Here is a 14407-nt window from a genome sequence, read left to right as displayed (position 1 = left end):
CTATGCTGCTCATCAAATTTCATCAACATAGAGAGTAAGAGTTTATTAGGCAACTTTGCTTTTTCTCTTTTTTTGACTTGCCGGTGAATTTTTTTCGAAGAAAAGGGAAAGAAGTCAAAGTTACCAAGAGCTTCTGACGGAGTGAGGACCCGTGATACGGGCACTAATCTTGTCATTGATAATCAGCTAGAGCATGATATGATGGATGATAATCTTCCCGGTTTTATTCTGTAGTATGCTAGATAATTTTTTTTTTTTTTTGGTTATATCCCATTGAATTATTGGACTACAGCCTTGCAAGATCTGCCCTACAATTTTTATGCGTGTGTTCGTTTTCTTCCTCAATTTGATCTTGTCAGTCTTTAAGTACATAAATTTTCAATTGTTGCTTCATTCCCTCATTTGTTTATTTAAAATCATTTCAAATTAGTCAACCATAGAAAAAAGTGGAAAAGTGTTTGAGAGTTTGGTTAAGTTCGTAGTGACTAGTTAACTTCGTAAGAGCGGCTCATCCAGAACGTGAATATTCATTAGTTCAGGTTGTTGGAAGTTGCAGTAATCCTCGTTTGCTTTTTTTTTGCTGGAGACAAAATTGTTTGTAGAATTGGATTGGATCGACTCCTTGCCGTGTGCCGGATCCTGTTGGGTGGGCGTGATGATAGTGTTGTGTGCGTGATACGCGACGAGAATGGCGGCTATTAGCACGATTAAAACCAATTTTCATGTTCTGCAACACGAATGAGATCTGCAAATAGATTCCAGTGTTTGATCGGTCACTTTCAGGCACAATAAATTTATATTGCAAACTATGGTAGATGTGTAGAAAAGGATTTTCTTAATTCCGAAAATTCATGAGTTAGTCGAGTTGCGTAAAAGTAATAAAAAAAGGTGCATCTCTCTTACCAGTGTGTGCCATGTGTTTGCCGTTCTGTGATCCTTGTCCTTACCCCAAAGTGAGACGGTTTGCCTCATGCAGTCATTAAATGTATCCCAATATCCTGGATCGAATCCACGCCCTTGCAGTGTTGTATGCCTTTCACCAAGTGCCTAGAATGAGGAATTTTCAATGAAATAACATTTGTAATTCTTTATGAAACTGATAATTGATAATTTGATGAATTTTCTCACTTTTTTATCTTATGCGTTATACTGGTGAAGTGTAAAATTTCATACTGTTTCTCAAAAATTCACACTTTCTTCTCTATCTAATCTTTATCCCTATTCCTATTTGAAAGTTTACTTTATATAGTCGTTAAATATATTCAGTATTCCGGATTCAAATTACGTTACTATATTCTGATTCTATTCCAAATGTTCCTAAAAGGTACACATTTTAAAATTCATTTAAATTCCTAGAATTCTATGTCATTTATTGTCAAGCTGAAAGATAGACACGATATTCCTTGATTTTTTTTGCAAATATATAAGCAAACGAATAAGATACAATAGTATTAACAAAATACTAACCTGGAAATGTTGCTCCAACTTTTCCTTGTAAGCAACATTTTTAACAATATAGTCGAATGATTTTGTAAAAACAATAGCATGACGTCTAAAACGTGGATCATATTTTAAACGCCCTTCTGGAATTTTTTGTAAACCAAATAAATGCTTCATTTCTGGTCGTGCAGTTAGAATGCGACCAAATAATTGAATTCCAACTTGCTCTCTTGCATTGCTCTGAATTTCATCCATTTATTTTCACTTTTTTTTCAAATGTTTTGTTAATTTAAAAAAGTCAATTGTGTCATTGCAGAATTTCTGTTCTCCATGTCTTCTTTAACATCTACTTTTTTCTCTCCTTACTAAAAAAAGTTATAAAGATCCTGAAGGTGATATCTAATTTAATTCTTACGAACATATTGCACTTTTGAGTGCTTGACAAAATGAATTTTTTCACTTACAACTGTTTAGCTGTCATAAATTTAAGACTGACAATTTTTATTTCACACTATAGTATTTTAGATTAATGAAATTAAAATTCTATTCGGAATCATTAATAATAACACATTAAAGATTCAAAAGACGATAAGGGATGATAAGTCTGTAATTATCATTGATGTATTTATGATGTAGTATTTTATCTAATTATGAGAATTAGAGATAAGAATTAAAGAGTGATAAAATTCATTTAAATGAACAGTAACATGGTTACATTTTTTTCTTTTCTTTGCTTAATTTTTTTTTTTTTTCCATAAGCTAATAAGAATGAAAAGTTTGATACCTTAGTAGCTCGCTTCCAACTATTTTCAATTGTTATTCGTTGACTTTTAGATAACCATCCTTTACGTTCTGTTTCTGTTTGTTTGATGGTAATTGATTGATCATCCATCGACAAATAATTAATATTTTGTGCCAATTCTTTTACGGTAGCAAATGTTGTTGAGCTACCATTGGTTAACGGATGTGGTAATGAATCGTTTGTTTGTTTGTCAGTATTCATTTCTTTTCATAACATTCTTTTTTTTTTTTTTTTTTTAGCATTAATTCAATTTGTTGCAAACCAATAATCTCATTATAATATCCAACAGTTGCATGAAGAAATACTGAGGAAAATAGTATATTGCAGACTTATAACTTTTATCTGTTAAAGTCAGATTTCTGAAACTGATAATCAGTAGGAAGTTGAATGGAACATAGAATACATCAGTGCTTTAAAATAATTAAATTTACTTTATGCAATGAAATAGGTTTAGATTAGTTGAAAAAAAAAAAAAACGCTAATATGTAATAAGAAAACAAGGCTAGAAAATCACGGTTCACTGTCGTAAATAAAATTCGTTAGAGTTATCTTAGATGCATAAGAATGTATTCAAAGTTTTATCAGTAATATAATTGAAAATTTCTTGAAGTGAAAAAATAAAAGAGAAAACAAGTTGGATTGTCTTATACTACTTGAAAATTTTCCTATAAATTTCATTAATTTAAATTTTTAAAAGGGTAATATGTGATTTGTCATTAATTTTTTCTACAAAATGATCCTTAATATTTGCATGATTTCATGTCTGTTAACGATATCTTTGAAGAATATGTTTGATTCAATACTAGAAATATAAATCATATTCCACTTAGATATATCAATGATAAATTTTATTAAAAGAAACCATTAAATTATGAAGTTTATCTCTATGCTCTTCATTTTCAGGAAAAATAAATAAATAAGAGGAGACGAAAAAAAGAAGCAAGCTTGTCAACTCAAAAGTGATTATCATAACAGCGGAAAATATTGAAAAGACAGCTTTTCCCTGAATAATTTCTTTTTTTTTTTTGGAACTGCTTTTTTATAAGAATACAATTCTGTCAAATGAATCCTTAACTGAAAATGCGTCAACATCAGGTTAATATCATTCCGGATTATTTTCTCTAATTCCTTAAGATTGTAGATAAAAACAATTAGTTACCTTCTATCTACTACTCCCACTACCTTAAAAATGAATAAAAACAAACAATTGCAGCACTTACTCATTTCACTGCTTATAAAAAATATATCGTCGTTTTAAATTTACAAAAATATATCACGCCTTTTTTCTTCACTTTTTTCTCTTAAAATAAGCGGAAAAAACTTTTCTTTCCGAAATAAATGAAAAAATCCTATTAAACTTAGGAAAAAATTATATAAATTTCATGAAAATTTGCACTATTTTGGTTAAATTTGTTCAAAATTTGTCTAATTTTCCATATTTTTTTTTTTTTTTTTTTTTTTGTATTGCGCAAAATTATTTGCCAGAAATTTTAATGAATCACAAAATAGTGAAAAATATACAACCAATTAAATTTCATAATGAAAGAAAAGAAATTTGCTTGGAAAAATGCATCATTATTCGAAGATGCTAGATTTTAAATAAATCTCACAAAGAGATTGATGATTAAATTCTCACAAGCAATGTATGTGATAACTAAATGGACACGAACATGCAAAAATCCCTTTCATTTAAATAGTTCAAAGTAACAAAATCTCATCAAACTGAGGAAAAAAAAACGAAAGAAGAGAAGTGAGCAAAATGAAGTTATGAATTTGTCATACTTATCACAAAATTAATTTCCAAATATCAATTTTGATGGAACAAATTGTTCTTACTTAAATATTATAAATGAGATTGAAAAAAACTGGTTTAAAAAGTAAAACAATTTTTCATGAAAATTTTTCATGAACTTTCTCCATCATGAAAAATGTTTTTTCAATTTTTACTGTTAAACCATGCGAACAGGATTTGAAATAAAATAGAATTCACTCGTCACTAATGAGAACCTTTTATGAAATTTAAAATCAATTCCATTTCTACTCATTGAGGTTGATCTCTTGTAATTGTCGTTTGAAGCTTTTTAGTGTGATGATTTTTTCCGAGGATAAATAATAAGTTATAAATTAACTGATATAGAAGAATCACTTGAACTATTATAAAATAAAACTTTCGATAACAACTAGACCGGTAACAGAAAAAATCATTCAATTAAAAATATATTGAATCAAAAATGATCAAAAAACAAATAATTATTTGATCATTAGAGTAACTGCATAATTATTCTAGAATAAAATTTATTCGATAAGTACATATATATATATATATATATATATATATATATATATATATATATATATATAACAAGGAGGTGAAAATTAAAAAACTATTTCATTAGTTAGTTGATTATTTGAAAATTTTCGAACGAAATTCATCAAATTTATTAAAAAATTATTATAGCAATAGTGAAAAAAGAAAAATGCTTATCTTAATCACGTCATATGATCTAAATGGCTCACTTGTAGCATTTTGATTCTAATATTATTCTCATCACTATGGTATTTGTAATTAATTTCATTTACATGCAAATCATCACACATCGTTAGCATTATTGTTTTGCTAAAAAAAAAATTTGATGAAATATGTTAATTAGGAATTTGCATTTTACATTCTAATTATGACACTAAATAAGTTTAATGAATCTTAAGTATATCCCACATATCTCATCATCGTATCTGTTACAATTTAATAGATAAAATTATTTCTTTCAAACATTGCATGAATTACATTTATTTTGGAAATTAAAATATTTCCTGTTAATTATTTATGTTAAATTCGACAAATAAATGATAATTAACAGTTAACAAAGACGAAACTTTCTACAAAATGAAAGCAATAAGTATTATCTTGTTCTTCCATATTTCTTAGTTTAATGAAAATTTTAACAATAATAAAAAAGTACAGTGATAAAAAATTGAAATATTCTTAGTGATTATTTTTTGTTGACAATAAGTCATATAACAATAAATTTTGAATATAATTGAAGAGCAGCAAATATTCTTTTTTCCTTTTTCGTTGGTTTAAAAATTTGTTTAATTCCAATAAAATGTGAATAGTTAGGAATCATTTTTTTTTTTTTTTTTTTTTAAAAAAAGAATTATTAAAAAAGTCTTGATAATACTTTTTTTATTAAAAAAAAAAACAACAACAAGTTCAACTAATAAAGAAAAAATGAGAAATTGAAGTAATAACGAATTTTCATTAATATTCTAATCATTTTTTTAAAGAACATGTAGAGCTAAAATTAGTTAAATTTAACATTTACTACAATCTAAATGAAAAAAGTATATCCTAAGGGTGAAAATTTTAGCAAACAAATATCTGATAATACTTATTACTCTTAGCCCAATTGTATTATTGGCCTTTTTATTTGCTTTCAACTCCCTTTAAATTTTAGGGTCATAGAATTACATCATGCAACCTTTACTAAAGGAATAAAAAAAAAAAAAAAAAAAAACTAAAATTTTAAACAAATTAATGAAAATAAAATATGAAGTAAGCCTTTAAACGATTAATTTAGTACAATTTTATCATTTTTTTTTTCGTTTCAAATAATATCATTAGTATTCTATAGCTATCTTTTTTCTCGTATTTTTCCATTGCCTGAAATTTTCACAATTTCCGAATTATCTAAAATAATCTAAAATTTAAGCATCAAAATCAATGCATAGTCTAAAATTTTAAAACATACACATAGCTCAGTTCAACAGTGATTTTAATTATATAATTCATATTATTTTTTAGCATAAAATTTACAACAATTTGATTCGTTTCATTTTATATTTCTTTTCAATTCTTTCAATAACTATCTGCAAAATAATTGTACCATACAAATCATTTTTTATCTTATGGTATATAAATTTACTAATAAATCTATTACTCTTCGAGTGATTAATCTTATAATTGACCTTATCTGATCATTATTTATTTAAATTTTCTTTTTTATCTTTTAATATGATTGTTATCATAATATAACATACATATCATATTTTGAAGCCCAAAGAAACAAATACTTTTTATTTTTTGATAGATAATAGAAGAAAACTTAACGAAATTTACCTATGTTATTAGCAAGATATACAAACGGTTGCCGTGCAACCCATTATAGTTTCGTTGAAAATTTTTTCGCATTCAGAATATCTTATCGTTAAAATTTTAATAAGCAATAGTATATTGATAAAAATTAAATAATCAAATTTTTCAGCTATTAATTTTTTGGTTTATTATTATTGAAATGAAATTAAAGAAAATATTTAGTATCGCAATGTTTTGAATCTAAAAAGGATTAATTACGAAAATTATGTTTTTGCCAATAAAAATTCAACTCTAAAATACTGGAACAAAATTAGCAGCTAAAATTTAGCATAACAAATAAATATGTAGGTTAGTTAAGTGCTCTTCAAGCACTTCAAGTGAATAAATATCATTCAGGCAATGTTATGGGTTAATCATTATTTGAGTAAAGTGCTTTACAAACTTTGTTGGAAATAGAATCTGTGATACTCCAACAGTTAGCAAAGTTTCAAATGTAATTATTTAGTATTTTGTCGTCATTTATACTAACTGATAATCCATAAATTATTTATCTCAATGAAAGAAATTTTTTTTTTTTTTTTTACAATAAATGCACGAAATTATTTATTAAGAGAAGTTTCATGGCATAAAATCAATAATATTTTGGAGTAAATTTTGGATGAACAAAAAAACTCAGAAATTATGATTAATTTATTATTTATCTTTTTGTTATTAAATAAAGCATTTTTATCAATAAGGTCATGATATCTTTGAGATAATTTTAGATTTTATTCAACGATTCGCTCGAGCATATCAATGAAAGATGAAAGATGATGGAATAGAAAAAATGATAACAACAGTGATATGCATCCTTATCAGTGTTTTTTTTATTGCGCATGTGATATAGTTCAAGATTTATATCAAACTTCAATTTCAATTTCAAAAACTAAACAATTATTGAGCTGATGAAGCAAATTAGTATCGATTCATACAATAATGTATTATCAATGAATTTGTATTTCTAACTCTTCTGCATTACATATGGCTTAAAATTTTGCTTAATTTTGTTTAAAAAAAAAAAAAAAAATATTTTTCACTTAAATTGGGAAAAGAAAAAATTCTGCGTGTTGTAATCTGTTAGATAATAATTCATAATATCAGATATATGTTATGATCAAAAGAAGAAAACCAGCATTTCATAATATTATTAAATAAAAATTTTTTTAAATTGCATTTAGTACTGATAAAATTTAATAAAATCTAACATACAAATTAATAAATAATAATGATTTCTGCTTGTTGAAATTCTGATGTACAGATAATTTGAAATGCTGTTATTTATATAAAGTAACGAGCATATCAATCTTATTATTTTGGAAAATAAAAATAAAATACTTCATAATGTCCTTTGCTTTAAATTATTCATCCGTTCTTTTCTTCTTTTTTCAATTATTCATTTAGTTCTTTTTCTCTTCTTTTTTTTTCCTTTTTTTTTTTTTTTTTTTCATTTAGAAATTTTTACCAAACAATTATGTAATAAGAAATATACACCTGAAAAATAAACTTCTTGAGCTGATCATTTTATGCTTTACGCATTTGTCATTTATTTCACAGCAAATATAAAATACATCACGATATTATAGACAATTCTAGATGAAAATGCTTTTGGTTAAATTTCCCATTAGTTTCCCAATCATATTGAAACTTTTGTTAAAATTAAACATAATCTCTTCATCCTGTTGTGATCACTGATAAGAGTTAGATGTTATCACAGTATAGTGAAATGTATATGTTACTTTTTGCAGATAACAAAGATATTAACTTTGATATTTACTAATGATCCGGATGAGTAATCCGGATCATTAGTAAATAGATTAATCGAAATCACTACTGTAAGCCTTATTTAGAGGAACTATGTAGAGTTTTTATGAAAGACAGGTTAAAAAAAAATAAAAAAGAATATTAGTGAGTATAATAAGCATCTTGTCACTGTTAAAATCTAAAAATTTTTCCATAATTTCAATGGTTACAAAAAATTCCACAAAACAAAGAACAACAAAGTTTTATGATAAATTATGCAAATTATAAATTTTATGTCATAGGGATAAATGAGTTTAACAAAGTTAGTATAGCTTTAAAATTACTTTAAGTTTTTGTTATTAGGTTAAATAAGTTGAAAGATAAGCTTGAAAATTGATTCGAACTACTAAATGTGCAGTTACTATAATCAAATATAAACAAAAAAGAAATATATGCAAAATGATAAACGAATGATTGTAAATTACGTTTATCTGGCATTTTGGTTAAATTTAAAAAAGCATCCAGCAGGTTGAAATTTAGCACACAATTGTGATATTCATCGATTCTAAAATATTCTGGAAAACAATTACTGGTTAAATTTTATTTCTTAATAATTGTAAATATTTTTAAATACTTTTATGGAACTATTTTTTGAACAGTATTTAAAGTAAACATTTCAGCAAATCAATTTATACTTCCTGTAAATCTGAACATTATGAAAATGATTTGTCAGTGGCAAATCTATTTAAAATTTTTTCGATCAGCAATCTTCTGATTTTTTAAAACTCTAACTTATAGTTTTTTTTTTTTTTTTTTTTTTTTTTTTTTAATGAAAGGAATGGAAACCAGGAAGCCAACTAGCTGTATGGTAAAATTAATTGCCATACAAGCAAGAAAATAAGAAATGAAATGCAATTTTTTTTTTTTTTTTTTGTTTTTTTTGCTTTACATGAGAAATTAAAAATTTTCCAGAAAAGTACAGGAAGATTTGGAAAAGGATTACGGAATTATCAGTATGGCACGCGGTATCATAAGATTTGCTAAGATCAGCAATGTATAGCTATCATAAATGAGAATAACATTTATGGTATCAAATAGACTATTTCTTATGTTATCACCGATGACTTTTTTTGATTAAATGATGAAGTTGATCAATTCATTCTAGAAGTTTCTCCTTTTTAAATGAATTTACAATTAGTTTTTTTTTTTTCTTTTTTTTTTGTAAACTTTCTGAATTTGATTAGAAATTAATTTAATTCGATTACAGAGTTCTAGATTATCTTTGAATCTCAGCGATTTTTGTTTGAAAAATTCTAAAAACTTCCATATATTGATAGTGAATTAAGTATTGTGAGTATTTCAATTATTTAGTGTATTTACAATTTTCAGAGAAGATGGCAATATCTAAAGATGGACTATCCGATGACGAACGTCAAGCCATTTATAGCTATTCGCTAGGAGTTAGTTTTCAATATTTTTATTATTTCTTCAAGATTAAAATATAACAATGTCATAAAAATCATCGTCATTGCTATGACTTAAGTGAAAGTGTCCTGAAATTCAACGTTACCTGTTTTTCTCTCCTCACGCATGCCAAACTTGACCATATGCTATTTTGATGTGAAGTCAAATATAAAATTGTGAACTGTTTGCACTTCGAAATATTACTATAATAATGCACTTTTTTCTTTATTTTTTTTTTTTTTTTTTTTTGGAAGAGACAATTCATTATAATTTATAACGTTTGGACTTTGAATAATTTCTAACCAAACATTTGAGTATATCTAATCACACCTTTGACTTCAACTATACCGTAAATTGAAATTCGCAATATTTACTACATTGATGATCACTATTTTGTTTCACAACACTTAACCTAATTATAAGTAATCAAATTAAGAATCTAATTTACCAACTAATAAATAAAGGAATCGATAAACATACAAGAATCCAAATCTCAATTAATGAATGGATGGATCAAAAGAAGAAATGAAGTTAAAACTACAATCAATTCTGAAATGTAACAATGTATGAAGAGAAGAAATTTGCAAAAACAATGAATGAATATAATGAAACAGTTCTAATATCTCTAACTGTACGTACGTATATGATTACGCTACGTTAACGTACGTACGTATATGATTACGCTCGATATGTGAACTATGAAAAAAAAAAAAAAAAAATAGGATGAAAATTTGCATTGCACTCAAATGTGACAATGAACAATTTTTCATTTAAAATAACAAATCCCGCCAATGAAGAAAATGTCCTCGGTTTGGAGTATTAGAAATGATGGATCCGATAGGAACCATCGATACGACAACGAAGAACAAACAGCACGGATCAACACGGATGGAGAAGAAAGGAAACGAGGAACGGTACAGAACCGATCGAATACGAATGCAATGCGAAATGAATGATCGCTTTCTTTTTATTGTCAATTTTGATTGTTCCTTCCTTCTTTTCATTTTACATACAGCAGCGAATGGTTTATTTTATAAAATTTGTTTAAATAAGCGTTAATAGTTTTATTTTAAAATATAATATTTTATATGTAACTAATTGATGAAATATCCTATGTAACTATTAGTTTTATCTCTTTTTTTTTTTTAATGAATATTATTTTAAATTTGATTATTTAATCTAGTTATTTTATTAACATTTTACATAAATTAGCTTCCGCATTTTGATAATTTTTAATTGTTTTCTCTCATTTTATTCAATAATTTCATGTGATAGAAAAAAAAAAGATGAAAATTCCTTCGTTGAAATTTCATCAGAATAAATTTGGGAATTATTAAAATGTGCTAAAATTGGAACATTTCGTGAAATTTTATTAATCCTTAACATGTGATTTAATGTTCACGCACTAGGATTATATTATATTCTTCCAATACAGTTTAAGCGTAATCATCATTATGCACCTATAATTAGCTAAAGCCTTATACACCTTTTTAATTGCCATACGATATGCTAAAAGGATTTTGCTTTTAACATATTTTTGAAATGTAAAAACAAACGTACGTAAGATATTTTATTACTTTCTCATCGTATTATTTTTCATATGCTTAGCAAACGTTTACATAAATGCGATTCTTCGAATTCCTGTATAATATATGTAAATGGAAACCGAAATATAAAGGGAATTCTACCGTATAATGCAAAATCAAGTGGTTTTATTCGAGGGATAAATAACTTTTCAATTTTACATTGTGTATGTTAATACCAGAAATAACGATTACCTGAGATTAACACCTTACTATGTCACATTTAACGTTTGAACACTGTTTATGCAGCTACATTACGCCGTAAAGTGATATAACTAACGCAGTGAACTTGTCGTCATCTGCTTGATAAAGATGTCATAATGTTTTCAGTACCTGATAAGGATAACTTCGAGAACTATTTTAACATTATGATATGCAACAAGACGTATGATGATTCAGTACCGTTTCGAAATGAACTTGTTCGTAGGACATATTCATCAATACGCTGTTCACGTCAAACTCAACGGACGCAACTAAAAAGTACAGAGAATAGAAGTCTTAATAAACAACAATACATGCGTCAAGAATGCCGTACAATTAGTGAAGAATATACTTCGACTGGTCGATCTTTCACGACGAGTCAAAATAACGAACAACATGATACTGGTGATATTAGTTCCTGTGTTTTTGTGCGAGGACCAACACAACTTCGTGATTCACGTCGTAAAACAGCAGAACAATGGCAAATCAGGAAACATTCTCCGGCAAATGGTGAAAATTGTGTGGAAGAAGTACGATACGGTCAAAAAGTTAAATTTTCACCTTCGATTTGTAATGAGTCATTTCGTCGAAATCTGAAGAATACCGTACAGAATAAAGAAAGTCACCGGATTTCCGTATTTAAACATCCTGAATGTACTCGAACTCATCTCTTACCATCACTCTTTTCATCATCTATAATCGGGCTAAAATCAAAAAGCCGCAATTTCGAATCAAATTCCGACTTTATATACCACTCTGATTCATCTTACCCGTTCAATAAATGTACTAAACCAAGTGAATTACTTTTAAAATCAGCTGGATTACATGAAATCCATGTAAATATATCTGCACAAAATCAAAATCCTTTAAATGAGAAAGTATGTTAAACATTTTTTGGCAAAATTATAACAGTTTTCTTCATTTCATTATTTTTCATTTGCCATCATCAATAATGTCCTGTAGCAATAAGCTTTTTTCATTTTAAGCTTCGATGTTATTTTGCACTTTTTTTTTTGGAACTAGTTTTAAATTTATTCTCCAGAATTTCAAATACAAATTTAAAATTAATCCCAGAAATGTTCATGTTATCTTACTCTTGTTATAACCATATAAACCTTCAAATTTTATGACTTCTTAGATGACCTTTTACCGTTTATTTTTGAAGTCAAATTATTTTTTTTTTTTTTTTTAAGAATATGAAGTTTTCCATTTCTTTTATTTGTACTGGTATATTTATTTTACTTCTAGCATGATTATGCTGCTACTCTAAGAGAAATAAATCGATGTCGCTTAGCTTTACGGAAAAAGCAAACTATTATTAAGGATACTGCTTCAAACAATGAAATAAGCGATCAGCAACGAACTGTTTCATTTTCTAATTCACAGGTTTGTAAATTATTTTCTTTAAAATTAAAAAAGGGGAGAGAGGGAAAGAAAGAAAGAGATGATGTAGAATGGGTGGCTAATTACGGTTTAAGGAATAATTTCGAATTACTGGAAGATTTATAATTATGAGTATTTTATATATTAGTAATAAAGTTCATAATATTCTAAGGAGAAAAAAGATATTTTGGTACTCTAATAGTAATATATTAAATATTTCAAATTATTAATTTATTTGAACTTAACGATAAATTTATAAATCACATATACATAGCTATTTAAAATTCCAATATTATAATTAAGAATTAGTAATAAATTTATGGATAAGAACGATCTTATGCATGTAATGCAATCAAGCGAGCAAATATTGCTGTTAATGATACAAAATGAAACTATGGAAACGTTACACTTTCTTTTCCTTACATAGTATTTGCAAACTTTTTCGCAATCATCAAGTTATATTCCTTTCATTTCTAATATTTTATAATTTTTTTTTTTATATCTCATTTTATTGTCTCTCTATTTTTTTCTATTATTTATCATTTATCAATCAGTTTATTTGTACATTATTTTTTTTTTCCAAAATATGGTATGATACTAATAGCAATATGTTAAATATTTCAAATTATTAATTTATTTGAACTTAACGATAAATTTATAAGTCATATATACATAGCTATTTAGAATTCCAATATTATAATTAAGAATTAGTAATAATTTTATCTTATCATTGGCAAGCAAGTGATAAGCAGTAATACTTATTAATTTTGTTAAAGTCGAAAAATTTCTGTTATTTTTGAATCATATATGTATATTGTGATTTAACATGTAGAACTTTTTTTATTAAGAATTAGTTTTTGCCACTTATTATATATATATATATATATATATATATGTCTGTATGCTTACATAAGCGTATCTGTCGCAATAACTGAACTATAATCTTATAAAGGATAAATGGGGAACGGAACTGTTAGTTATAGGCCTTACAATAAAAGAAGGATATGTTTGAGCATCTGCTGCTCGAAATTTCATAGACAAAGATTTGTTGATAATATTTTGAAATTATCATTAAAATGAATATGATTATAATAAGCTTCCTTTTTTAATAATAAATTCAATAATTTGCCATCAAATTCTTATACTCTACTTTCAACCTTCCTGATACATCTTTTCGATATGATTTCTAATATAGGTTATTATAAAAACCATTTAAAATCAATTTCTTCAAAGTTAGCTTCTTTCTTTTTTCTTCTTATTTTCTGTTTATTAAAGTAGTACCCATATAATAGTTGAATAGTTTGGATAAGGTTTACTTTTTTTTTTTTTTTTTTTTTTTTTTTTGTAAAAAAAATTGGCCTAAATATATGAAAATTCAAACAAAGATTTATTTCCTTCCAAATAGCTTTTTTAGAAATTAATTTGAAAATCATTAAAATAAAAAAAAAGAAGGAATTATATTTCATATATAATTCATATACATCACTCAAAATTGCAATTCAAAACAGAATTAATTGTGTGCACACTTATTTGTTGTGTAATACAAAACTTTATAGTTTTATTACTATTTCCATTGATATCTTTGATAGTTCCTTATTTTATATTATATTAATCATCATATAGATTCAAATTTACTAATATGCTTAAATTCTTCTATACAAT

At 25.9% G+C, this 14407-nt stretch overlaps 2 protein-coding genes across 2 annotated transcripts; one reads left to right on the top strand and one right to left on the bottom strand.

Moving 5' to 3' along the window:
- Positions 1 to 535: 535 nt before the first annotated feature.
- Bma-glb-13 (Globin family protein) lies at positions 536 to 2443 on the bottom strand (the record flags this gene model as incomplete). The annotated part of the gene is made up of 4 exons (XM_001895706.2): positions 536 to 745; positions 904 to 1047; positions 1468 to 1680; positions 2225 to 2443. The coding sequence occupies 4 exons, from the start codon at positions 2441 to 2443 to the stop codon at positions 536 to 538; spliced, it is 786 nt and encodes a 261-aa protein (XP_001895741.1).
- Positions 2444 to 11481: 9038 nt separating this feature from the next.
- Bm9484 (Uncharacterized protein) lies at positions 11482 to 12249 on the top strand (the record flags this gene model as incomplete). The annotated part of the gene is made up of 1 exon (XM_043073222.1): positions 11482 to 12249. One exon carries the CDS (start codon positions 11482 to 11484, stop codon positions 12247 to 12249), a length of 768 nt encoding a protein of 255 aa, XP_042929156.1.
- Positions 12250 to 14407: the final 2158 nt, after the last annotated feature.

This window comes from Brugia malayi (genome assembly GCF_000002995.4).
Source record: "Brugia malayi strain FR3 genome assembly, contig: Bm_v4_ChrX_scaffold_001, whole genome shotgun sequence".
Classification (NCBI taxonomy): domain Eukaryota; kingdom Metazoa; phylum Nematoda; class Chromadorea; order Rhabditida; family Onchocercidae; genus Brugia; species Brugia malayi.
Note: the sequence above shows the minus strand (reverse complement) of the source record. Positions and strands in the feature narration are given on the sequence as shown.